Source organism: Mustela erminea, chromosome 5 (genome assembly GCF_009829155.1).
Source record: "Mustela erminea isolate mMusErm1 chromosome 5, mMusErm1.Pri, whole genome shotgun sequence".
In the NCBI taxonomy this organism is placed as follows: Eukaryota; Metazoa; Chordata; class Mammalia; order Carnivora; family Mustelidae; genus Mustela; species Mustela erminea.
The window spans coordinates 136,237,100-136,262,944 of record NC_045618.1 but is presented as its reverse complement, the minus strand read 5'-3'; the positions used below and the strand labels follow the sequence as shown (position 1 = coordinate 136,262,944).

The 25,845-nt window shown below is 55.5% G+C and overlaps 1 protein-coding gene and 1 long non-coding RNA gene across 4 annotated transcripts in view; one reads left to right on the top strand and one right to left on the bottom strand.

Moving 5' to 3' along the window:
• ITPK1 (inositol-tetrakisphosphate 1-kinase) overlaps nt 1-25,845 on the top strand; it is a 166,233-nt gene that overhangs the window by 94,926 nt on the left and 45,462 nt on the right. For 2 of the 3 annotated variants that reach the window (XM_032345098.1, XM_032345097.1), the window contains exon 3: nt 3,564-3,689. In XM_032345098.1, coding sequence (XP_032200989.1) covers nt 3,564-3,689 — 126 coding nt within the window. Of the gene's footprint in view, nt 1-3,563; nt 3,690-10,691; nt 11,200-25,845 lie in introns of those variants that run through there. The other variant, XM_032345099.1, reaches the window with a different exon arrangement.
• Nucleotides 127-8,332, bottom strand: LOC116591815. The gene is made up of 3 exons (XR_004286170.1): nt 8,071-8,332; nt 7,864-7,973; nt 127-1,855 (listed from the first exon to the last, which is right to left on the bottom strand). It is a non-coding gene; the product is annotated as an uncharacterized LOC116591815 (long non-coding RNA).

Sequence of the window (25,845 nt, the reverse complement as noted above, 5' to 3'; positions counted from 1 at the left end):
AGGCACGGAGACGTTACATCACCTGCCCAGCCCCGGGGCAGCCGAGCTGTGATGGGGTTTCCCGGCGTCTGCCGTGCTCATCTTCCTCCCCTCTGAGCCGCTGCTGGGGCTCACGGGGCAGTCAGACACTAGCTCACCTGGGATCCTGGGCTGGGCGTGACTGGGTTGCTTGCTGCGGAAGTCAGAGGTCACATTCCAGCCACTGGGCTTTGTAGGCCTTTGTCCCAACTCCTCCCGCCCTCCCCGACCGTCAGCCAGCCTCCTGTCATAGTCTCTGAGGGGGAACAGTGGTCCCTTGTTCGCTCCGAAGCCTGAGCTCTGAGCTCTGTGCGGAACAGCGTCCAGCCTTGGCCTCACAGGGTGGCGTGACTTGGAAGCATGGCACCCACAGGCCTCCTCTGGCCACAGTGGGCGGCCCTTTCGTTGAGACCTCCTTGTTACTGGCTGAGGGACAGATCAGACCCCTTCCGCAGACCACAACAAGTCCCTGGGAAAGTTCCCTTTTTCTGGGGGCAGAGTGTGGTCAGAAAAGCAAAATGACACATTGAAACGAGTTCCCTTCCGTCTGAGCTCCCCTCCCCACCCCATCTGTGAAATGAAGCCTGGGCCACCAGGGTCTGCTCCTCTGCAGTGTCTTGGGTCCTTGGGAGCCGGCCTGCTCTCCCGTGGTGTGCCTGGACCCTGCCTGAGCCCCCCTCCTGAGTGGCAGCCCCAGAGGGCCCACCTTCTCCTTCCCAGCCAGCAGGGAGAGACTCAAATCCCCTTGAGGTCTTTGCAGGAGAATAGACCCTTCAGGGTGAATGTGGCTTATCTGGCTGCTTTAGGAGAAGCTGGGCTGGAGAACCTTCTGGAGTCAGCGGCCACTCCAGGCAGGTCTCAGCCGAGATGCTGCAGTGACAGACGGCCAAGCCAGACCAAACCAGGCCTGATGTGTGTCCCAAGTTGCTGTTCTCATGAAATGGTTTTACTGGCATAAAAATGCTTGGAAAATATACAAAGGGAGGTGGCCGGCTTCCAGAACTCAACTGTTTACCTTCAGTGGAATGGCCGAGAATGCGGAGAGCTTATTTTCCAAACAGCCCCTGCTTGTCAGGTCTGCAGGCCTGAGGCTGGTGCCAGGCCGGGACGAGCCAGGGGCATCTCCTTTCCCCAAACCCACTGGGACACATTTCTGTCCCCTCCTGCCATACAGGAGACCCAGAAGCTCCTCCCTGGAGATGTGCAAGCTGGTGGGGGTGGGGCTTCACCCGTGTGACCCAGTTCTTTGCTGTTTCTAGCTGCCTCGGTCTGAAAAGATTGGCTTCTCATTTGTGGTACCCGTCATGGTGGAGCTGCGGGTACAGCCAAAGTAGGTTTGCGTCCGTGGCGTCTTCTGAGAACTTGCGCTTCTCTGCTCAGGGTACCACTTCTCACTGGCTTTGCTCCCCTTCCTTCCAATTCTGTTCCTTGTTTTGGCTTGTTTTCCCCGGGAAGTGGGTTTGGATGGGAACGTAATCCCGCCTCCACGGGCAGAAGCAGAAGGATCCTCCCAAGTTCCTGTGTATATTGGAGGGGAAACTGAGGCCCGGTGGGGAAACTGAGGCCCAGTGGTGGTAGGGAATGAGGAGCCAGGCTGGTGCACAGGTGTGAGTGCTGAGTGCAGCACACTCAGCCTGCAGGTGTTGCTGTTGGGCCTCCATCCAGCCCCCGCCCCCCACCAGGCCTTGCCCTGTGACTTTTCTTCCCGGCCTCTTGGTGTCCTGGTCTGTGACAGTGGGACTGTGAGGACCGCAGGCACTGCTTCCCTTCTCCATCCGGGAGCCCTGGGGGGAATGGCCGGCTTCTCAGCTAGTCGGACTTGTCCTGGATTGTCACCCTGTGGTGGGAAGAGGCTCCTTCAGTATTATTGTGAGGTCCGTGGGATTATTTATTTATTTAATTATTTAAGTAGGGGAAATCTCTTTCTGTCAGGCCAAAAAAAAAAAAAGTTAAGATACTGGTACTTTCGGAAGACCTAAGAAAGCTAAGTATTGGTACTTAGCTGGTACTCTCGGAAGGTTTGACGAGGCAAGAGTTTAACGAAGAGAGGATAACAAGGTGGGGGCTGGGTCAGAGCCGCCAGCGAGATGTGGCGCGGCCGCCACAGCGGGGCGAACTGTCACCACCCCAGGCTTGAGGGGACAGTGGAGGGCTTGGGAGAGGAGCTGCCTGCTCGCAGGGGTGTCTGATGCCAGAAACGCGGCGAGGGTGTGAGGACGGTGGAAGCAGACACCGGACATCTCTCTCCCCCTCCCCCATCTTCTCATGTGCCTTCGTTGGCCGCTCGGCCAGAAGCCAGAGGACAGGGCGGCCCGCTGCTCGTGGCTGTAGAGCCCAGCCTCCCTGGACCCAGAGTGGGCTTGGGGCTAGGGCTTGCGCTGGACGGCAAGCTCGCTCCAGGCTTCAGATCTGCATCTGAGCACCTCCACTTTCTCGCTGTCAGACCCCGGGGTGAGGGGGGCTGGGATTCCAAAAGTCTGTGTTCCCCACTCTCCTCATTTGTGAAATCACCTTTCATCACGTGGTTGGAAAATAAAAACCGTTTCTAGTGCGATGCCTACCCAGAGCGGACACTGTGATTTCTTCACTAGCAACTTGGAAACAGCCTGGAATCCTGGAGGGAGCTCTGCTTGCGGGGTGGGGTGGGGTGGGGGTGAGTGGGGGTGGGGCTGGTGACATTCTCTGGCCTCTGCTGAGGCCATCCGGGGGGTCAGCCAGGTGCCGGGCTGGCGCCGCTGCCTCCAGGGGCCTGGCCTTGCAGCTGGTGGTGGCTGTGTGCCGGGCGGCAGACATCTGGCGGGTCAGGGAGCATGCTGTCGGGCTGCCCCGTTGTTGGCAGGTGCTCTGGCCCTGGGGTCAGGTGACACTGATGCTCTGTCAGCCGGTGGGTCTGGCTCCCTGGGGACTCGATCTCCCTAACCCAGCATTCTTGAAAAAACAAACAGAGCCCCCTGTGGAGCAGGGCCAGCAGGGCCAGCTCGTCTGGGAAGAGCCTGGATTTCAAGGTGAAGCTCGAATTGCCCGTCTCTCGGGGTGGTGCCTCTTGGGCGTGGGGATCGCAACTCTGCTGAGGCCGTCGTTCTGTGGGAAGAGTACCTGCCTGGATCTCACTTTAGACCTGGCCATGTGACTTCAGTCATTTGGCTTCGCCTCGCAGAGCTCTGGTTTCCCGACCTGAAACATCAGGGTCATTGAGCAGATCGTGCGTGTCCGGTAGATGTTTTCTCTGTATAGCGACGGCACGGTGACGGTCGCTTAACCCGTAGATGCCTTGGTTCCACGTGTGTGTCTTGGGTATCCAAGGTGCTGTGGGGGCTCGGAGACAGAAATGCACACACAGGGCCTGCCGTGGGGGAGTTCTAGAAGCTTAATGGGTTTGCGCCTTTTGTCCTGCTTGTATTTCCCGTGAGCGCCGGCCTTCCTCCTGCCCTCTCTCCCAGGGCTGCAGGGACGGGCTGGGGTGGGTTGGGGGGAGACAGCCGGGCAGTGGCTCAGGTGCTGAAGTTGTTCTTTTTCTCCGTGTTCTCCCCACCTTTCCCTGGCAGCTGAACCTTAGCCGGCCGATCGAGGAGCAGGGTCCCCTGGACGTCATCATCCACAAGCTGACTGATGTCATCCTCGAAGCCGACCAGAACGACAGCCAGTCCCTGGAGCTGGTGCACAGGTTCCAGGTGAGCGAGGACAGTGAGGAGGGACGGCCCCAGAATGGCCCTGTGTGCTTCTAGAACTTCAACGGCCGTCTTGCCGTCTAGTCCGGGGGTCGTGGTCCTGCTGCTCCCAGCATGTGTGCTTGTGGGTGGGCACCTCCCTGCCAGGGCCTCTGTCTCCTTGGGTGTCAGAGAGGATCCAGCCAGGGTGTGGTCAGCTCACCCTCTGCGCTCTGCCGGGGTTGATCAGAGCGCTGCCCTGTCCAGATGTGGCCTCTGCCCGCGCAGCACACAGTCGCGGTCCGTGGTCCTGAGTTGGCACCAGGGCTGGGACCCTCCTGCCTCGTGTTGAGAAACGGACCCCTGGGGGCTGTTGAGGTAGAACAGACTGCCCAGCTCCCCGGGTTCTGCCTTGGTGGAGAACACCGCCCCCTCCCCCCCGCCCCCCATGCTCACTGCTTGGACCCCTGTGTGCTGGTCTCTGAGCATGGCGGCTGTTCCCTCCTCCCTGCCTTCGTCCCCCATCCCCCCACGGCCTTGAGCCCTCAGTGACCCACCCCCACCTTGGGAGGTGCTACCTTTGTCCCCACTGACTTGTCCTGTGTTTTCTCTGTTGGAGGCAAGACCATGATTCGTCCCCTTGAAAAACAGAGTCATATTATCAGTGAAGTACAGCGAATGTGGAGGGCCTCCCTACTGGGAGGGATGCTTGCGCGTGTTTTCAGTGTGTGATAATTGGAGACTGGATGTCCTGTCCTTCTGTAGCCACACCAAGGGGACTCTCCTTAGCCTCCTTGGTCACACAGTAGCCCTCCTGCTGAAATACTTTCTTTCCCGTCTGTGTCCGCGGTCGTGACCTCAGCCTCCCTTGTTTGCTTCCCCATGGCTCTCCCCTCTCTTGGCCGGATCTGCCACGGATTCCCACTTCCCGCGTGCAAGCAGCCCAGAAGCAGTTGTGCCCTGCTCCTGGCCCTGCTGGTGGCCCCCTGCCTGCGGGGCGGGGGGGGGGTGCGGATGCTCCTCCAGCGTCTTCTCCATGGCCCAAAGTCCCTCATGCTTTCATAGGGCTGGGGGCCATGGGCAAGGCGCACCCAAGGCTCCTCCCTGACCTCGCTACACTCCGGTTTTCCTATTTGTGAGATGGTATCAGGACCAGGAAAACCTTCTCCAGCGTTGGTCAGAGCACACGACGCCAAGCCTGTGAAGTGGTTCTTATACTGCTCAAGGCCACTTTGATCATGTGACCTCCGTGAGCCTTAGTTTCCTTTTCTGTAAAATGGGGATGCCGATAGTTTCTAGTCCTGAGGACGGCCAGGTTGCCATGCGAAGTGAATGTCTGTGTATGTAGAGGTGCCTAATGTTTGCTGAGCGTGCAGGCATTCTGCTCCTGCAGCTGGGACTTCCAGGCGGCCGCAGCTATTACTTATGTTGCTCTGTTCACCAGCATCAAGGGCGGCAGCCCCCAGGCAGCCCCAGGCAGCCCCTGGGGGTTTGGGAACGACTGCCCCGAGGAGCAGGGGCCTCCCATCCTTCACTTCCGTGACCACACTTGTGCCCACAGCCCCGGGCAGGCGGTGGCCAAATACTGAAGGAGAACTGGGTCCCTGAGTTCCGGTCTGGGTGGAAGACAAGGTTACAGGAGAATGTGGCGGGGCTGGGGGTGCGGGGACGTGGGGCTTCAGGGTTTCAGCCACTGCGTGCATTTCCCCGGGAAGCCGTGGACTGGGTCCCTGGAGTCTGTCCCAGCCTGGGCACACATAACTCAGCCAGCCCTCAGACGACTGAGGTGACCTCAGTGTAACCTTCCAGACTTGGTATTTTTGGGATAAATTTTCACTGCACTCTGTGCTCGAGTATGAAACCGGATATCTGATAAGGCCGGGACGTTTCCTCCTTTGTGAAGGGAACAGTCCTTTGGGGAAAAGGGTGATAGGCTGAGCTTTCCAGAGGCCTAGGGAAGAGAGGAGACAGCGGGGGCTGGTGAAGAGGGGGACAGAGGGACTCCGGGTGAGGGCCAGGGGAGAGGCCCGCTCGGCTACACCCGGCCTCCCTCCTGCCACGAAGTCACTGACCGAGTTGACCTGTAGGGTTCAGAGCCAAACCAGATAAACTGGCACATGACCTTGGTCATGCCTCTTGTTTTCAGGTTCTTGTTTTAATATTCATGCAAGACTTTAACAAGGGGCTGTTGGCTGGGGTGGGTAGGGAGCACAGGGTTCGTGGCAGAGAAGCCAAGCCCAGGGCTTGGGTTTGCAAAGCTGGCCTTTCTGCCTTTGGTGTGAGTAAGGAAACAGAGAAAGATTTTGGCCCAGAAGGGGCTCATCTTCAAGAGCCTTCTCCAGACACCGTATTCTGGTTCCAGGAGACGTGAGCGGAGGAAGAGGTGTTTCTGAGGTCTTCCTGACAGCCCTAAAGCTTTCTGCCCCTGGGATGCTTCCATGAAGCCTCCAGCTTGCGATGGAAAGGAATTCTCTGAGCTCAGAGGTTAATGCTTTTTTCCTGGCTGCCTTTGAGGACAGGTTGGAGGGTGTGGGCCTGGGGTTCATTGCAGAGCACTAAAACAGGTTGCCATAGAAACCACCTCCCCAAGCCTTTTTTTTTTTTTTTTTTAATATTGGCCCCGAGAGAGCTTTGCTTGGAGAATCATCAGGATGATTCAGTTGTTTTTCTGCCCCAGGGTTCATGTGGAGCCAGCAGCCTGGTGCTGCTGTGGCTCTGCCCAAGGGTCAGCTGTTACTGAACAGACCTGGGGGAGCTCTGCCCATGTAGGCCAGCGGGGTTGGGGTGGTGGGAGGGTCCCCATCCCAGTGCTCAAGGGTGCTCTGCCCTCTTGATCTGTTTCCTCTGGGGGGCATGGAGAACCTTCTTCTCACTGTGACAGCCAAGGCAACCTGGCCGAGGAGGGGCTGGGGGGTGGTCCTCCTGCAGCCCCTTCCAGCCCCAGAATTGCCCAGAAGGGTCACAGTGGTTATGTTCTGTGGGGCATGTGGGGCTGTCTAGGTGGATCTTCCTGGGGTTTTCCCTGAAGGAGCTAGGAAGGGGGGCGGGTCTGAGTCTAAACTGACAACTCTTCCCCACCTTGATCAGCTAGAAGATTGGTAAGTGCTCCGTGAGCACTAGATGAGGACCTAGCCTGGAGGCGAGGCTGATGGGGAAACCAGGAACTGCCCCCAAGGCCCCCAGAGTGATGAGTTAGGGCACACACAGACTTGGTTACTACATTTCCTGGCGTCAGACCGTTCTGTGCCTTCTCTTCCCAGTGATAATGAAGACTTCATTCAGTCTTGAACCGGGCCCCTGAGGCCTGCGTGATCTGCCCGTGGCCTCCCCCCCAGCATCCTCACCTTGGCCCACCTCGGCCCTCCAGCTCTGCACTCTTGCCCACCTCAGTGCCTTTGCCCAAGACGTCCTCGTGCTTGGGATTCCTCCTTCTCCCCTAGCTCTCAGCTCAGGTGTTCCTCCCTTAGGAAGGCCTCCCTGGTGACCTTTCTAAGGACACACCCACCACCCTAGGCGCCCTCATAAGGTTCTGCTTTTCCTTCCCTCCATTGGGAAGTGCCTGATGCTCTAGTGGTTGCTACTGTCTGTCTGTCCATCGGGGGGTTAGCCGCACAGGGGCAGAGATCGCACCCATGTTGAGCTCACTGGGATCCCCACTGCCACACATGATTCCTGCCATGTAGAAATTGTGTCCGTGTGTTTGTGAAGGGACAGGGTGCTGGCAGTGCTGGCTCAGTGCTTCGCGCCCTGGTGGGTCAGAGGAGGGAGCACATGGCTTCAGCTGGAAGAAGGGCCCAAGGAGGGTTCATGAGGCAGACGGTGCTGCCTGTCGGGTACGTGTGGGGATGCCTCCAGGGCGGGGGGGCACTGCAGGGTGAACAGGTTGGAGGGAGAGGGCTTTTTCCTGCCAGGCTGTGGAGCTTGGACTTTATCCTGCAGGCCAGGGGTGAGGGCGATAAGATCAGATTTCCCTGGCATGAGAGAGGCCCTGCTTAGGAGGAGGCCATTGCCAAGGCAAGATGAACTCTGAGTAGCGAGGACACCATAGTCATCGGGGCCTGACAGTTTCTGCAGTAAAGAGAGAGCTCATGCCCTGGGGGCTCAGCAGTGCCCCCATCCTCATCCCGGTGCCCCTGGGGATCCCTGGGCTGTGACAGGCTGGCACCGATAGGCCCGTGTGTGGCAACGCCCCACTCACCTCTTGGGTCCCAGCTGGCTCTCGGACTTGTGACATGCATCTAGGAAGGATGCTCCTTCCTCACCTCGTGGATGCAGGTAGGGAACGCACACTTTGCACGTCGGTTTTACCTGAAAGGAAGTAGCTTTTAGAATAAACCTTCAGTAGCCCCGCTCCCCCTCCCCTCCCCTGTAGCTTGAAAAACAGGCTTATTGAGCCGTAACTCACATACCGCACCACTCACGCACTTGAAGTGTACAGTCTGATGGGTTTCAGTGTATTCGTAGATCTGTGCAGTCCATTTTAGGACATTTTCGTCATTTCCCCCCCAAACCCCAAATCTTTTGCTATCACCTCCCTTGCTGGCCCTAGACAGCCCCCAACTCTGTCTCTGTAGCTTTCCCTATTCTGGACTTTAATGTGAATGGAGTCCTAGAATACTTGGCTGCTGTGACTTCCTTCTGTCACTTAGCATAAGACTTTCCAGGCACCCCCCGCCCTGCCAGCCCCGCGGCGTGTCATAGTATGAATCGTCACTTCCGTCCTTCCGATGGCTGAGTAACATTCCATTTGGAGACACACACTGTGTGTTCGTCATCAGCTGACGGGTTGTTTCCATGTTCTGACTCTCAGGAATGGCACTGCTGGGGCACCTGGGCAGCTCGGTTGGTGAAGCGTCTGACTCTTGATTTCCACTCGGGTCATGACCTTATGGTTGTGAGATCGAGCCCCATGTCAGGCTCTGTGCTGGGCGTGGAGTCTGCTTAAGATTCTCTCTCTTTGCCTCTCTCTCTCTCTCTCTCTTTTTTTTTTTTTTTTTAAGATTTTACATATTTCAGAGACAAAGGGAGAGCGAGAGCAGGGGGAGGGGCAGAGAGAGAGGGAGAAACAGACTCCCTGCTGAGCAGACAGCCCCATGTAGGACTCGATCCCCGGACCTCAGATCATGACCTGAGGTGAAGGCAGACCCTCAAGTGACTGAACCACCCAGGCGTCCCTCTCTCTCTTCAAAAAAAAAAACCCCAAAAAACAAAAACAAAAAACCCACTGCTGTAAGCTCTGCTATACATGTTCTCCTTTCTTGTGGGAATACACGTGGGGGGTGGGGCACTGCTGGGTCATGTGGGGGCGTTTTCCGAGGTTGGGGAACCCCCAGCCTGGTTTTCCTCGTGCGGCACTGTTTTCCATCCCCGCCAGCAGCGTCTCCACTTCGTCGCCAGCACTTCATCTCATGTTGAGTTTAGCGATCCTAGTGGGTGTGAGGGAGCACCTTGGAGTTTTGGGTTAAATTTCCCTCATGGCTGACGATGGCGGGCATCTCTCCACGTGCTTCTTGCTCACCTGGGGGTCTTCCCCGCAGCCCTCCTTCTGTCTCGTGTGTCGCTGTCTGGAGTCCGCGAATTGGCCGCTTTCCTCCTTCGGGCTCTCGCCCCCCCAGGGCACAGTGGTTAGGCACACTGGTGTCAGAGCCTGTAGCCTGGGTCCAGAGGTACCCCCCCACTTCTTCCCGCTGGCGTTGGGAATGTCTTCTCATTTCTCCTGCGTGTCAGTTCCTTTATCTGTAATAGGGGCAGGCGGCGTCCCTGCCTCCCAGGGCTGCCGGAGGCCCGCGTGTGCTAACCGTGCCGGCCGCTTGTCGGTCCTGGAGCTCAGGAGGGGCCTCTGCGGGCCTTGGCCGGTGTGTGACCTGCCCCTGCCTCCCAGGCTGGCTGTAGACTCCAGTTTCCTCTGACACTGGGGCAGGGCGGAGGGGATGGCTTTTGAGGTCCTTCCTGTGACAGGGTATGAGGACTGGCAGCAGTAACAAGCGGCTCCCCCAGCCCGGCCCAGGCTCATTTCTGCCTGCGACGCCATCATCGGAGGGTCGACTGGGCCCCACTGCATGGGCGGGAGCTGGGGTGACAGAGCGGCTGCAGACAGGTCGTCGTGGCAGGAGGAGGAGAACCCCGCGAAGCACACCCTGGCTCTTAAGAGTGTCTGTGATCAGCACTACTCGTCAGCAACACGGTGGTTCTGAAAATGTCCCAGATGAGAGGTGTCCTCTGTGCCGGGACCAGAGATGGGCAGTGACTGGAGGCAGGGCTGCGTGGAGGTCAAGGGACTTCGGTACTGTGCCCAGCTCCGCCTCTCACCAGTCTACCCACCAGGGCCTCGGGGGCCCTGCCTGCCTCCCTGGGCACGTGCCAGGATGGCAGTGTGGGATAGGACCTTGATTGCTGCGGCGTCCCCACCCAAAAGGCGGTGGTCGTGAGCAGCAGTGATCACCCCCGGGACCATGGCTCCGCTCTGCCCCTGACCCCCGGGGGTCAGAAACGATTTCACAGCTGCACCGGCTCTAGTTGTCCACTCTAGTTGTTCACTGGGCGGCTGCCAGCCTGGGGCTCGGTGCCGCATGCGGGAGGATGGAGTGGAAGCAGGAGCAGCATGATCTTGTGGTTCTGGGCCTTCTAACCTGATTCGGGAGGTAACATCTAAACCCGACAAAAATCAAGTGAGTTTCTCTTTGGGAGCAGAGCTTAGTGGCATGTGGGCTTCCCGGCTGGAGGTGCCGGCGATGGATTCGCGCAGTCTCCGTGGAGGCCCGTGAGAGGCTTCCCGAGCAGGTCCCAGCTGGCCTCCTGTGCTCTGGGCACTCCGCATCTCTTATCTCATTTTGTGCAGAGGTCAGTCCCTGGGAGAATGGAATTTTTACTTCCCCCTTTTTCAGGTGAGGAAACAGGCCCAAGGAAGTTAAGACACTTGCCTACGGTTGCTCAGCTAGAGCACCACCAAGGCTGGATTGTCCCTTGCTCACAGTTCTTCCAAGTAGGCCTCAGAGCAGCCTTGGCCAGCAGCTTGTGGGGGAGTGGGGAGGGCCAGCGACTCAGGGTCACCTGAGGGAAGTGGTCACCGTCTGGGATTGCCTCTGACACAGCTGGGGCCACGCGGTGACGGACAGCAGCCAGCAGACGCCAGGGGAGTCAGGACTGGGCCTTGGCGGTGGCCCTGGCCTTAGAGGACAGGTCTTGGCCTGGGGTGGCCATGAGGTCAGGCTCTTCAGGACTCCTGCCCCGGGTGACAAGGCCACTCCCCCAGTGGTGGAGATGGCCGCACAATCTGCCCATTGTGGGCCCAGATCAGGTGGGGGTAGTGAGTCATTCTTGGTCCCCGCGGGGTTGGTGCCGTCGAGTGCCATCGGCTGTCTGTGGGGCCTTTCCTGCGGAGAGCGGAAGACCGGTCCCCCAGGCAGGTCCACGACTTCATGACCCTGTTTCCAGCCCCTCCCCACCGAGCTGGCCAGCTGCCCCGGAAGCCTGAGCTCTGACCCAGCTCACAGCGGCGTGTGGGCCGTCCACGGTTTATGGCACAGGGTTTGAGGTATGCTGGGTTTTAGAAATATTAACGTTTATTAATAGTAAAGTTTTCCAAGGTTGAAGAAAGAACTTATGCATGTGATTTCAGGGTTCCTTAGCTCTGACACTGTTGACGTGTTGGGCTGAACGATTCTATATTGTGGGGCTGTCCTGTGCATGGTACAATGTTCAGCGACATCCCTGGCCTCCACCACCCTCAATCGTGACAACCAAAAATGCCTGTTGCTGAATGGCTTCTGGGGGGTGGGGGGCAAATTTGCGCCTGGTTGAGACCCCTGCCTTTCTCAGAGCACAGCGGCTCTGACGGCTTCCACCCATAAGTGGAACCACTCTTGTTTTAAAAGCGTGGATACGGAGGCCTCGCTGGATGCAGCTGGGTCTTGGAGATTGGGATCTCAGACCAGGGGACTGAAGTCTCATGGGCTCTTATTTCAACAACACCTGCAACAGAAAGGTCACCTTCTGCCACTCTCCTCTTGGCCTGTTTTGGGGCCATGACTTCCTGACTTGCTTCCGTGTTTCTCGTGTGGGCTGCGTGCTCACGATAAAGCCATTGCGGTTTCCTTCGCCTTCCTGAGGTCAGTCACAAAGCCGCTCACCAGCCAAGCTGGCCTCTGCTGACCCAAGTCCTCTGAGGCACGAGGACCTCCCTGAGCCCCTTGCTGCTGGGGTCCGCGCCTACTGTCTCCGTTCTCTCGCACCCCCCGGTTTCCAGCCCCTGACCTGGCCCGTGTCTCTCAGTCTGTTCATTGATCTCCAAGATCAGTCATGGCAGAGCTATTATCTCATTCATTCAGCTAAGTCTTAATTGAGCACTTACTGTGTGCCAGAATTCTTCAAAGACGGCAGATACAGTAATCAATATATCACGTCAGACGGACTCAGCCCCTGCCCCTACACAATTGTATTTGGGTGTGTGGGAGTGGGGTGGGAGGGAGGGAATGCACACAAAATACAAGCAAGCAGAGAAAAAAGTAACACGGTCTCCAGTTACGGAAAGTTCTGGGAATAAGAAAAATTGGGGCTTGTGGTAGATGACAGGGAAGTTCTTACCACCTGGTCCTGCAGCCTCTCTCAGGAGTTGACGGTTGAGCTGAGGCCTGAAAGGTCTGTTGATGGAGGGGAGCAAGCCAGGGGACAGCGTCCTTTGGCCGGACAGGCCCAGAGGTCTGAGGACCCTGAAGAAGGCGGTTGGGGGCCGGGTGGATTGGAGGAACCTAGTGAGCCTGATGGCTGCAGGTTAGAGGGGGGCTGCAGGGTGCCGAGGGGAGTCAGTCACCTTCTGAACCAGGGTTCCTGCTGGGGAGGAGGGGGGATGTGTAACGGGCGTGTGGTGCTTGTGTGGTGGGGCAGCCGAGCCTTCCTTCCGGAAGCTAGGAAGCCTGGGGGCGTGCGGCTGGGGGCACCGAGTGCAGAGTTGAGGGGCCAAGGCATGTTTGGCTAGAGCCGCCCCTGGTTTTCCCCGAGTTCAGCAGCACTCCGCAGTCTCTGCCCTGCTCCCTGATGACTCCCCCCACCCCCCACCCCGCTGACAGCAGGCTGGGCACCCTGAGTTCTGTGAGTAACACTTGCACACCCAGCAGAGCCCTGGGGAGCCTGCGGTCCTTGGGGAGGCCTCCGTTGGTTCTGGGAACTGAGAGTTCAAGTCTGGCTGGAGGGCTGGGTGCGGGTGGGTGGGTGGGGCCACCGAGCAGTCCTGTGGCCTTGTTCTGGGAAGTGGCCCGCGGCCCAAGGGCACGGGCTTCTCCACAGCTCACTGGAGCCACCTGGGGGGTGCCTGTAGGGGGATGCGGGCATGGAGGGGGTGTGCTCGTGCTCGTGGGGGCCCGTGTGTGGCAGGGGTGCACAGGGGTGTTAACACAGGTGCTTAAGGAGCACGGGGCCCAAGCAGCCGCTGCCTCTGTCTGGTCCTGACATTGCCCAGCTGCTGGCTCTGATGGGTGGGTCCCGGGACTACTGGGACTCCGTCCGGTCCCCCACAGGGATCCCTGAATGGAGGTGCTAGTCTGTCCTGGTTTAGTGTTGGCCTGTGAGGGGACGCGATCTGACCAGCACCCAGCCCTGGGGGTCCTTTCCCCGGCTCCAGAGGACCTGAGTAGGGCCATGGCGCTGCAACAGGGCATGGGACATTCGTCAGGTGGACAGTCCAGCCCGGCCCTCAGCCAGCCTCCTGCTGAGGGAAGATGGAGAGCCCACTTACAGGTTTGGTGCTGCAGTCTGGGGACAGAGAGGGAGGGACTGTCTTCCACGGTTTGGGGGGGGCTGGGAAGCGCAAGGAGAAGGCATTTGCCATCTTAGATAATGGATCATCCTGTTTACTTCCAGCCCTTTCTTCCTCAGCATTTGGGGATATGTTTTGGCGGGAGCTCATGTGTGGACTTTTCTGTCCGCTCTGTGAACAAGTTTCTCACCCATCAGGACCACACTGTCGGGCTCAGGGTGCTCGTCGGTGACTGAGCAAGGCACGTGATGTGAGACTGTCTGGGGGTGACCCAGGTGGACAGTCAGCCATGGTGGGCAGCCGGCTCTGGAATGGGGGTGCCCGTTAGGGACGCTGAGGCGGGCATGCAGAGTCGCATGCCCAGGAGAACCTGCTTTTAGGGGTGCTCAGTCCCAGCCCTGCTCCACACGGCACTGTCTAAGCACCTTCCCTCATCTAGAAAGGGGCTCCCCTGGGCCCTTTCAGTGGTATGAGTCTGTACAGCTCATTCTGGAGTCTGGGGCCTGGGGATCTGGCTTCTTGTCCCCTCTGAGCCCCTTTTTCTGTGACTGTTCTGTTCATCGGCGGGGACGGGTGTGGGGGTGGTTATTGCTGGTGTTCTGCTCCGTGGAAGCCTGCTGTGCCCTTCGTGAATGTTCCAGTGTTTCTCCCACCTCATGCCCTGTCTGGGACAGCAAATCGCCATCATCTCGTGGACTGTGTTTCTGGTGCATTCCTTAGGCGTGGCTTTCCCTGTGTCGTCAGTGGGTGGCTCTCACCGGTCCTGACGGACTGGTCTTGGTAATGTCAGGGTCTTCCCCCACCACCTCTGCTGCCCAGCCAGCCACTTCCCATCTTGGTGCAGCCGTCGGTTCCCCGGGACCTTGAGCCTTTTTGTGTGCGAACAAAGATGGTCTTCCTTTCCCCACACAAAGCCGTTGTTCCCACAGTAGATCTGGGAAATGATTTCGCATCAGCCCTTCGGGCTGCCTCATTCTGTTGAATGGCTGCATGATATACCATTAACTGGTCTTAAATCCTTCCCTTAACCAGCTCTCTACTGATGTTTCTGGAACATGCTTTGGTGATGAAATGCCCTAGTACATGCGTCCGTGTGCACACGCGGGGAGTTCTGTGGGATAGATACCTTGAAGTAGAGATGCCGAGTTCATGTGTTCTTGATTTTGCTGGTGTCCGGTTTCTTCACATAGAGTCGAGCCGGTTACAGTCCTACCAACCTAGAGCTGGTCTGTCATCCTCCACATGTTTCTTCTCATCAGTTGAATTTGGCCGTGAGTTCTGGAAAATAGGGGGCTGCACCCCTAGCTGGTTCCCCATTCTGTAGTGTTTGCTGCTGGCGCTCAGGGCCCTGGCAAGGGCAGCGTCTGTGCCAGGCTCACGCAGCCTGTCTGGACCTTGACCCCAGGCCACCTCGCTTCTGTCTGGCACTCACGTGTTCACACCTTGCCTTCTCTTCTGAGCTCCCCGTGCTGTGGAGGCCTGACCACCCCAGCCTGGGTTCATGGGTTTAAATAACAGGTCTGAAGAGCAACCAGGCTGAGGGGCAGAGCACATCATTTTCCTTTCTCTGGCTCTGACAAATCATGCCAGAGGTCAGGCAGTGTCTCGGTCCTTCTGGAATGGCAAAGGCTGGCACCCATGCCTCTAATGCCAGCTCTGTGACAGACACACTGCTCAGGCCTGTCCCTTCCAAGTTCAGCCCCTGGGCCTCGTATGCCAACAGACAGGTCACTGCAGAACTCAAAGCCAGCCCCGCCCCTCCTTGGCTGGAGACCCTGTTGCTTTAGGATCATGTCCAGACTCCCTGGCTGCTGTGTCTCCCGCTGTCTGTCCTGCTTTCTGCCTTACGTAAACTCCTCTTTGAGACCTCGTCTCCCCGGTCATGAGGGGTTCCCTCCACCCACGCCTTTCCTTGTGCTGTCCCCTCTGCCTGGAATGCCTGTTCTCCTCGTGGTCCATGCCGGTGACCCTTGGTGGTTCAGCCGCCCTGGCCTCCGGAAACCCTCTCTCTTGCCCTTCTGCTTCCACTCCGCTTCCCTCCGCCTACGGCTAGATTAGTGCCCTGACCCGTACCCCTGTGCGTGTGTGACAGGATCGTTCCCTGCATCTCCCTGCACTTAGGAGCTCCTGGTGAGGATGGGTAGAATGCGGCCTCCCTGAGCTTGCAGAGGTACCCTGGCTCTGGTGTGCACATGCACGCACACGCACGCACACACGAGCATGCACACATAGGGGCTCCCTCCCTTCCTGGCTTCTTGCTCTCTGGGAGGCCTCAGGCTGAGTGCTCAGACACTGGCGACCTCCAGAATAGGATCAGGGTTGATAAGACCAAGGTGGCTGAGGACATGGCAGCCCCACTCTCTTCAAGGAGCCATGTTAGAAAAGTTAGAGACGTGGCAGGTGAGGAGGTGCCTTCCCCATGCCAGGGCTGAGTCCGTGAGAACTGGGGAGTCATCTTAGCGACTGCTCTGAAAGGCGGTCTGGGTATGTGTGGTCTTGCTTGAGCTGGGGAACTGATGTCTGTCCCTGATGCAGAGCCATTGGCCGTCTGTCATTCGTGTGCCTGTCCTGCTCACTCTCTTCCCTCCGCTGTCATGGGCATGCATGTCACTGTCCTAACGAGACTGGGTTCTGCTCAGTCACTGCTCTGTGTATGCCCAAGGGCCGCAGGTCCTAGACTCCAGGGCCCTGAGAGGTTTTTTCATTCATTTATCTCTTCACAGCATCCAAAAATCCTAGGACTTCAAAGTCAGAAAGGATATTATAAAAATGCATTATTCCAGCCTACTTGTTTTATAGGAGGGAAAACTGAGGTACAAATGATTTAAGTGGTTTTCAGAAGGACACATAAAGTTAATGTCAGTGTTAAGACTTGAACCGAAACTTCTTCTTTTTTTTTTAAAGACTTTATTTATTTATTTGACAGAGAGAGATCACAAGTAGGCAGAGAGGCAGGCAGAGAGAGAGGAGGAAGCAGGCTTCCTGCGAGCAGAGAGCCTGACGTGGGGCTCGATCCCAGGACCCTGGGATCATGACCCGAGCCGAAGGCAGAGGCTTTAACCCACTGAGCTACCCAGGCGCCCTGAACCGAAACTTCTTTACGGCCTTTGCCTTAACTTTTGCAGTGTCTTAGGGTCCGTGTGCTAGAATTGGGATCAGCCAGGTGGTGCTGGGTGGAAAGAGGTGCTCAGCCAGTGATTGGAAGGCTTAAGCCTTGGCTGATGGTCAGGGACTGTTACATAGGTTGTGTACTGCACAGCTCAGTGGCAGACTATGTGAATGTCATCCTGTGTGGCTGGACTTGGCAATCCTGCCCCTGGTATGTATTGGATGCAGTCACAGCCTTTCTCTTGGCCCACAGGTTAGCTGCATGAATCTCTAGCCCCAGCCCTATGCCAGACCTGGCTACCTCTTCAGACGCCTGGCCCATGATTCTTGAATAGCCATGGGTGCTTTGGTTTAGCCAGGGCCGAGGTTGGCTGCCTGGCACATTGTGTTGCACCAAGACACCTAGGTCTAGCATGGATTCCTCAGGCTCTCTGCGGTTTTCTGTAGGGTGTAATGAACAGACAGGTATTCTGGGTGGTGCCAGGAAGGCTTTGCCTGGGGGACATTTGGCCCTGGCTTCAGTTGATTTCATGGCTTTAGTAGTCTGCCCAGAGCGTTCGTTAGCTGTCCTGCCCAGCAGTCTTTGCTCAGCATGGGTCATGACCTCATCATGCGGAGCTGATCTCCCAGGAACGTGTTTCACTTTCTGCAGAAGAGTACCATGCCTTTGAAGGTATGATTGCCCAGGACACCATTTCATCTATTAGTCTTCCTCCCGCTGGTCCTACTCCACTCAGCGGGTGTCCGCTGCAGGCATTCTGTGCGTTCAAATCCTACATGTATCTTCCCTCAGTGCCACGTGGATCTTCATCCCAGAAGCCATTGTGGGCTCTAGCATCTGGTCATGTCATTTTTGTACTCTCCTAAGAGTGGCTGTCTTCTGGTGGTTGTTAGTTTGTCTGTGATCCAGGGTTGGGAACGGAAGCAGAGACTCTAGCCCACTGTGGTCGCTCCTTGGGACGTTTGGGACAGAATGAGCCAGGGAGGACCCTGGGGTAGTAGAAGGAGCATATGCGGTCATGGTCTCATCTCTGCCCCTTCCGCATGTGACCTCTGGCTAGTTTCTGCTTCTTTCTTCTTTCTGGAAAGACTGGCTGGACTAAGGGACCTTAGGTCTCACAAGGTCTGACCATCTGTGACTCTGCTTCTGGGAAAGGAACTTGGGAGCTCTGTTGCCATTTTTGCTGGGGTGCTTCGCAGCCTAGGCTTGAGTTGGCTGACTGTGAGAAAGACTTAGTTTTCTTTCTTCAACATAAATTTTAAAAGAATGCACATGAGAAATTCTAGTTGTAGCTAAAATTGAGATGCCTCTCCTTTAGCCAGGGCCCCCTATGCCTTGTCTTGCCAGTGAGAGGGCTCTGGAACCAGACGGCCTGGATCCTGGGAGAGCCTGGGCCAGGTACCGAGGGGCTCAGAACCTTAGTTTCTCTACCCTGTCAAATGGGGCTGCTAATGGGACCTACTGCATAGGGTTGTTCTGAAAGTGTATACAACAGTCTGGTACTTGGTGAGCATTCTGGAAAAGTTAGCTGCTATCATTACCATTATTACTGTAATTATTAATAATAATTCCTTCTGGCTTCTTGCCAGGACCTCCATCACAGTGGTAAGACTTTAGGAACTGGATGTTTCCTGTCTTTCATCCACCACTTGGTGTGGAAGGAGTGAGTTCAAAGGCCAGCCTTTGTGGCCATCAGCTGGAAGGTCTGGGCTCGGGTTGTGCTCTCAGGAAGAGTCAGAAGGAGTGAGATTACGCTGAGTAAGCCCAAGGTTACCTCTTTTCCCATAAAAGCCTGGTGAGTAATTTTTAACAGCCACAGGGAAGAACGTCAGGTCTTCCCCAGCATCTCTTTGGTGACTGAGCGCTCACGGAAACACACAAACTCTGACTCATGGGGTCTTAAGGAATCAGCCTGGAGCGTTTGTTCTGTGCATGGCGTGTGGGGTTCGTCTTGGGTGCCCATGCTTGTCTGACTTCTGGAACTGAGTGATGATCAGGATTCTGAATCCCATTGGGGTTAGTGCAGAAGGCTGTTGTGGTCCCCAAGTGATCATTGCCTCAGTTGGTGGTGATGGCTGCCGCGGCCCCAGGGAGGTGTGGTGGGTGCCCCCCTTTTCCATCCTTGATCTACCCCGCACGGGGGGCTGGAGTCCCAGAGAGTGTAAGTGTAAGGCAGGCCACACAGCAGAGCGGGGACTGGAGCAGGTCCTTGCTGTTTGAATAGTCTGGTGCTTTGGTTCATTCTTTATCTTTTTTTTTTTTTTTTTTTTTTTAAATGCGTTGAAGATAATACACACAGAAAGCTGTACAGATAAGTGAGCAGCTTCACGAATTTTGCAAACCAGATACACCGCCTATCCATGACCAGATCAAACAACAGAGCAGAGCTGCTCCCTAGAGCCACTCATGGGCTCCCCACTCCTTCCCTGCCTTTTCCCAACCTGCCCTGCCCCTTCTTTCTCTTTGCATTCTCAGTGAGGACCTGCTGTCCTGCTGTCCTCTTCATAAGACCTCTTCCTGGGGGGTGGGGAATAGGGACTCTGGAAGGACGGAGGCTGGAGATGACCTTTCTCCAAGTTAATGCTCTCAAATCCCTGTTCCATCAGTGGCTTCCAGCCTGGTCCTCCCACACAGCTCCTGGCCAGCAGGGTTTTTCTGGAACTTACTTCAGTCCTCTAATTCTCCTCCTAGAAACCACCTCCGCCTCTCCCTCCAGCCTTCAGGTTAACGTGCAGAATGCTTGGCAGGGGAACCTGGCACTTAGCTTGCCCAGCCCTACATGTGACTCCTTTTTTAGCCTTCCCTGTGCAGCTTCCTGTCCCACCTCGCTGGAGATGGAGAGTTCTGGAACACAGGCGGGGCTCACTCTTGCTGCAGTGCTTGCATAAGATTTGTTCTGTAAGTGCAAATACTCAGGAAGCTCTCGTTCAGATAGCCAGCCTCCCCCAGAGACCCGGTAGAGGCTGCTCCGTCCACAGGAGGTCTGGACAGCTCTCAGCCTCTTTCTTCTCAACCACCACCCCTTACCCCCTGCTGGCCCCAGGCTTTGGTCCTCTCTTTCCTGTTCTAGACCTGTCCGATGGAATTGTGCACAGGTTATCCAGCACTTAGGTTCAAAAATGGTCCTTAGGCTTTGTGGGAATTAAAAAGCACTTTAGCCACATAACTTGTTGGGGTAGGTGACAGGGTTGCACTGCAGAAGCTGTGGGGTTGACCTTGTAATGGGAGGTTTCGAATCCTGGCAGAGCCCCAGCTGGTTATGTGACCTTGAGCCGGTCACTTTGCCTAGGTCAGAGACTCAGCTTTTTCATCTATAAAATGGGAATAAAAATACCGTTGTTTATGCTACAGGTCACAGAGATTGCTTTGAGAATCAAATCTGGCGTTTATTTTGTGTGACTGCAGCTTTGGAAAATCAGAAAATTGGTTTCTTTTGTGTACCGTGGTAGATTTCTGTGATTGCTACCTTTAGAACCTCTGTGCTTGAGCGGCTGAGAAGTTTTGTGATCTTTTGCATTTTTACCCCAAGAATATCCGGTGTGTAATCCAAGGGAGATGAAAACATTAGTCCACACAGAAACCTGTGTCCAGATGTTCATAGTAGCGCTACACGTAGTAACGCAAGGTGAAAACAAGCCAGAGACCCGTCCCCTGATGAACGCATGAACAGACCTGGTATTTCCACACGGTGGAGCGTTGTTCAGACCTGTGTCACAGCAGGGATGAACCCTGAAAACATTACGCTCAGTGGAAGAAGCCAGTCCCAAAAGACCGCACTTGATTCCATTCGTATGAAATGTCCAGAATAGACAAGTCTGTAGAGACAGAAATGGTTTCCAGGGGCTGGAGGGGAATGCGTGAATTGAAACGGAGAGCTCAAACATACAGATTATTTTTTTTCTTTTGAAGTGATGAAAATGTCCTAAAATTAACCGTGCAGATGGTTGCACAGCTCTGTCGACGTATTAAAATCCCTGGACTATAATCTGTAAGTGGGTAAATCTCATGGTATTTGAAATCTATCTCAATAAACCCTTTTTTTGTTTTGTTTTTTTTTTTTTGTTTTTTTTTTTTTTAAAACATCCTGTGAGGTAGGAGCTGCTCTGGTCCCAATGTTACAGATGAGGACCGAGGCTTTTGGAGGCAGAGTCACAGGCAGGGAAGGCGGGATTCTGCCCCAGTTCTCACCGCCTCTGGCTCCAGTGCATGTCCCCTCTTCACAGGACTGGCCTTCACCTTACAGAGGTGCCAGAGGCCTAGAGAGGAGAAGGGGCTTCCAGGGCTCTGTGTGGTGCTGCTGCTTCTATCCCAGCTCCCCCGACCCTACTGGAACAGTCCACTGGGCCTCAGTTGCCCAGTCCTGCCACGGAGGTTAACGGTTAGGCTGTGCTGGCTGATGGCCTTTCAGTGGCTGGGTCGCGAGCACCACGAGGTGAGGCTCTGCCAGGTCTCACGTGAGTGGTATCCTTGACTCGCACAAGCTCCTGATGTTGCGAACATACTGTTTATTTCTTCTTTGCTACTTTTGGTACCGTATCTTAAGAAATGGCTCTCTGATTCAAGGCTACGAAGAGGTAAACCCATGCATTCTTCTGCGAGTTCTATAGTTTGAGCTCTTACCTCATCGTATTTTTATATTAAAAGACACCGTGCTTAAAAAAGAGTATTTTCCCAGCAATGCGCACGTCGCCAGCCAGTCCTAGGTAAATGGTGGCTGCTGTTATTTAAAAATTATGGTGATGATTATTTTTATTTATTATCTTTTCCATAATCTCTCACTGCATTTCCCATCTGGCTGGCTGCCTCCTGCTCCTTCGGGAAAGATAGCGTTGGTGTTTGAATCGGTCTCTGGCACAACTATAGGGGTGTGTGGGCTTGAAGAAAGGGAGGACCTGGTTACTTCACCCTCCCTTCCATTCTGTCCCCAGTGTTTTTGTTACACAAAGTTTAAAAATACTGGAGAAAAGGCTGTAGTGCCCTCCCCCGTCCCGCCACCCAGCTTCACGAAGTAGCCCCGTGCGACCACTCTTGTTTCCTCTGCCTTACCCACGTCTCTCACCATCCGCCATGCCTGGTTACTTTGAAGCAGATTCTAGGCATCGTATCTAATCTGTAAATAATTTCAGTATGTATCCCCAAAAAATGAATCACCGCTTTCTAAAAAGGGGCCTGCAGTGGTTGGGGGGTGGGGGGGGGCAGAAAGTCCCCTAGGTCTGAGAACTGAGGGGGCGGGAACTGGGCACAGGCGCTTCTCTCCACGCCCCCGTAAGGGACCAACTGGCCGGGTGCCACTGGCATTGTGGGCTCTGCCGGGACCTGTCTGCAGAGGGATGCGCCCTGCAGCCTGGGCTGCCGTAGGCCAGGGGATTGTGTGGTGCTTCGGGCGTCAGTGGGAGGGTAGACCCCATCCGGAAGAGCCCTGCCGTTCTCCCCAGGTGCAGGGCTGGCCTGCCCCACAGTCGGCTGCATGGGGCATGGCTGGCTGAGCTCAGAGACCTTGGGCCAGGTGTGGTGCTAAGAGCCCACGTGCTGTCCAGCCGCAAGAATCCTCTTTTTTCCAGTCCGGGTCTTGTTGCCCAGAGTAGCTCCCGGAGATGGGTTTTATTTAAAATGCAGGGGCGCCTGGGTGGCTCATTTGGTTAAGTGTCCCAATTCTTGAGTTTGGCTCAGGTCATGATCTCAGGGTCAGGAGATGGAGCCCCAGGTCAGGCTTCACACTCAGGGTGGGGCGGGATGTCTGTGTGTGTGTGTTTGAGATTCTCTCTCTCCCTCACCCTCTGTCCCTCCCGTGTGTGTACGTGTGTGCGCTCACTCTCTAATAGATAGGCGAGTCTTTGGGAATAAAAATGCCCATTTGGCACACCAGGAAACAGAATCTCAGAGATAAACTGCAGTTTCTCTTTCACAGATATAGGGTAAGTGCGAGAGGCAGGATTTGAACTTGGGGCTTCTGCCTGCATTTTCTGTCGGATAAGAGCAAACCCTTGCATCTGCCAGCTTGTTTCCTGTCGTACATGGAACCGCAGAGGAAATGGCATCTGTGGCACCCCCGATCCTTTCATTGGGCTCACTCTTGCAGTGGGGAAGCGTCGACTTCCTCCAGCCCAGCAGAGAGGGCTCCGGGTCCCTCCTGGCACCATCATCCCTCGGGCCTGGGGGGCGGGGGGCCGGGGACACCTGGCCGGCCTCTGCCCCTTTGTCCCCTCCACAAACAGTCTGCGCTCTCTAGCCCTCCTCCTGGCCCCCTGACGGGGGGCTGTGTCTGCTTTCCCCACTTTTCAGTCTGCCTCGAGCCGGGCTGGCCCTTGGTCATGTCCAGGCTCCCTTTGTAGGTGTTCTGCGGCGGACGCTCTAAAGGAGCATGTGTTTACCATTTGCCATGGAGACCGTTTGGGCCTTTCTTCTTCTGAGTGGTGATAAAATGGCACAGGGCGCTCACCCTTCCAGCAATTTGTTTGGTAATTCTAAGAGTCTTGTGAAAAATGCATGAGGCCTGTAGTACAATAGATAAGCTGAAAGGCTTGGAAGGAAATCCACTTGTGGATCGCGGGGCGATTGGAAAAACTCTTTCTTTGCCCTCTCTGTCCTCATCCCCAAAGAGATCGTGTTTAGGAATAACTCTTCTGTTAATACTGGTGCATTCATCCCGGGTCAAAAGCTTGTTGGCGCCTGCTTGTCAGATATTTTCCCCCTTCGTTCTTCTAACTTCTTTCCCTCGTGAGTTTGGCTTAAATTCATGTCTTGATGATTCAGAGTTCTCTCTCTTTAAAGGTCGCTGCCCTAACGCAGAAAAGTGCAACCAGATCCAACAACTACTCGGATACTCTTCTTGGGACTGGGGGTGGGGGTGTGGATTTTCGAGGGGGAGGAAGGAGCATGTGTGGACTTCAGGGGACTCAGTTGGTAGGGAGACCTGGGCCAGCCCACTGAGGCGAACACCTCTGATACCGGCCCGTTGCTGAAGGCAGGCAGCCAGCATCGTCCATAAGGCCTCCAGCACGTGGCTTCTAAAGCAGCCCTTGTGTGCGGCCCTGAAGTCTGCCTCCATAAGCACCAGTCCTCCGTTTTTTTGTTTTTTTTTTTTTTTTTAAGATTTTATTTATTTATTTGACAGAGAGAGATCACAAGTAGGCAGAGAGCAGGCAGAGAGAGAGGAGGAAGCAGGGCTCCCCGCCGAGCAGAGAGCCCAATGCGGGGCTTGATCCCAGGACCCTGGGGTCATGACCTGAGCCAAAGGCAGAGGCTTTAACCCACTGAGCCACCCAGGTGCCCCTGGTCCTCCGGTTTTTTCCAGTGTAGGCTTTTAAGTCGCAGATGAGGGAACTGAGGCCTAGAGAAGCCAAGTGGCCTGCCCAGGGCGACTCTGGAAGGTGATTAACAGAGGGAGCCTGGGTTTCTTGAGTCCTGAGCCCTCACTCTTTCCTCTGCACCGGGTTGCTTCCTGGCATGTTGGGGTAGGAGAGGAGGAGGGGTTGTGGGGACAGTTGAGTGCGTTCAGGTTCTAACCTGGAACATGAACTCGTTGGCCACGATTATAGATCCAATAAGGGGAAGCCCAGAAGGCTTTCATTCATCCGTGTGTCTTTAGTACTCTGCACGAGGCCCGGGGCACCGTGAGTGATATGCACTTTGTCGTGTGGATGACCTTTTAACATGAAGAGAGTAATGCAATTTTATATGTATGCAGTAACCTTGGTGTCTCGTGAATGACATTGTCTTATGGCAGTGTAGACCTGGGCCAACGGAACGGTGTTGACAGCGGGTACTTGCTGATGGGGAGCCTGCCGTGGGGAGATGCAGACACTTAGGCAAGGCTGAGGCTAGAGAGAGGAGGTCTAGGCACGGCCCCTGGCCTGAAGGCAGCTCTGGATATTCCTTCCTTGAGGACACTTCTCAGCTTGTCTTTGTGGCCCCGGTGGGTGGCAGATGTGGACTCGCCCACATCAGCTGACAGTCTTGTCCTGTATAAGCAGGGAAGTGGGCCAGGAACTGGGGTGACTCGCTGACGGCTGCCTGTCTCTCTGGAGGAGGGGGAAGGTGGCTTGTCTTCTGTGTTTGTGTCTGTAGCATGGGTATGTGGGGAGAGGCGCCGAGAGCGTGCTGGCCCCACAGAGTTCATGGGTGGGAGGGTGGAAGACGGGCTCCCCACCGGCACTTACTGGGCACCCTGCAGGAACAGAGAAGTTTTTTTAAATTTTCAAAGAAAAAGATACAAATGTGCCCATAAGCAGATACTCTGGTATGAAACCCAAGGTGGGGAGCAGATTTCAGAGGAGACGGAGATAGAAATCTCTGGCTTTGTGTTGAGAGCTCTTAAAAATGGTTACTAGGAACCAAAATAGGTTCACTGAAAAAAAGAGTAATTCCAAATGGCGCTTTCTTTTTTGTTGATAAGGCTGACTTGAAAAGAAGCATTGTGGCTTTCTCCTTGGCCTCTGTTGACCTCGCAGACTGATTTTGTAGACTGGGTGGGCAGGGGAATGAATTAAGCTGGTGTGTTCATTCCCTGGGGTGGCCTTGACAAAGTACCACAGACTGGGTGGTGTAAAACAACAGGGACGTTTTCCTCTCACAGTTAAGGAGGCTTGAAGTCTGAAGTCAAGGTGTCTGCAGGGTTGGTTCCTTCTGGAGGCGCTGAGAGAGAATCTGTCCCATGCTGCTGTCCTGCCTTCCTGCAGTGGCCAGTGGTCCTTGGCAGGCACAACATCAGTCACTGTCTCCGTCTTCAGATGGCCTTCTCCTTGTGTGTCTCTTTCCAGACTGTCCATCTTAAAGACACCAGTCAATGGATTAGGGTCCATCCTAATCCTCTGTGGCCTCATTTTAGTTTGCTTCTATCTGTAGAGACACTATTTCCAAATAAGGTCACACTCACAAGCACCAGGGCTTAGGACTCGAACAGATCTGTTGAGGACACAGTTCAGCTCACAATAACAACAGCTGGCGAATGGCCTCCCTTCCACCCAGCCTTTCCTCTTAGCCCCTCTCTTGTTCCTCCAGCATTCCATATTTTTGTTCTTGGACTCCATGTCCTGGGGCCAGGCGGATGGTCTCATTTACTGCATCTGCCTGCTGAGCTGTCGTGGCCCACGGATGTGGCTTGGGCTCCTGTGGTCACAGAGGTGCCGAGGGGCAGGGCTGGGATCCTTGTGTTCCTTTCCCAGACACCTTTTGCCCAGTCTCTTGTTGAATTTTGTCAGAGATGGTAGTTTCTCGTCTCCCAGGTGCCTAACTGTTATTTCTCCAGGGAGACCCTAAATTCCTTAAAGGCTGATTTGGTCACAGTCTTGCTTGCGTGTTCGCAGTCTACCCTGAAGCTG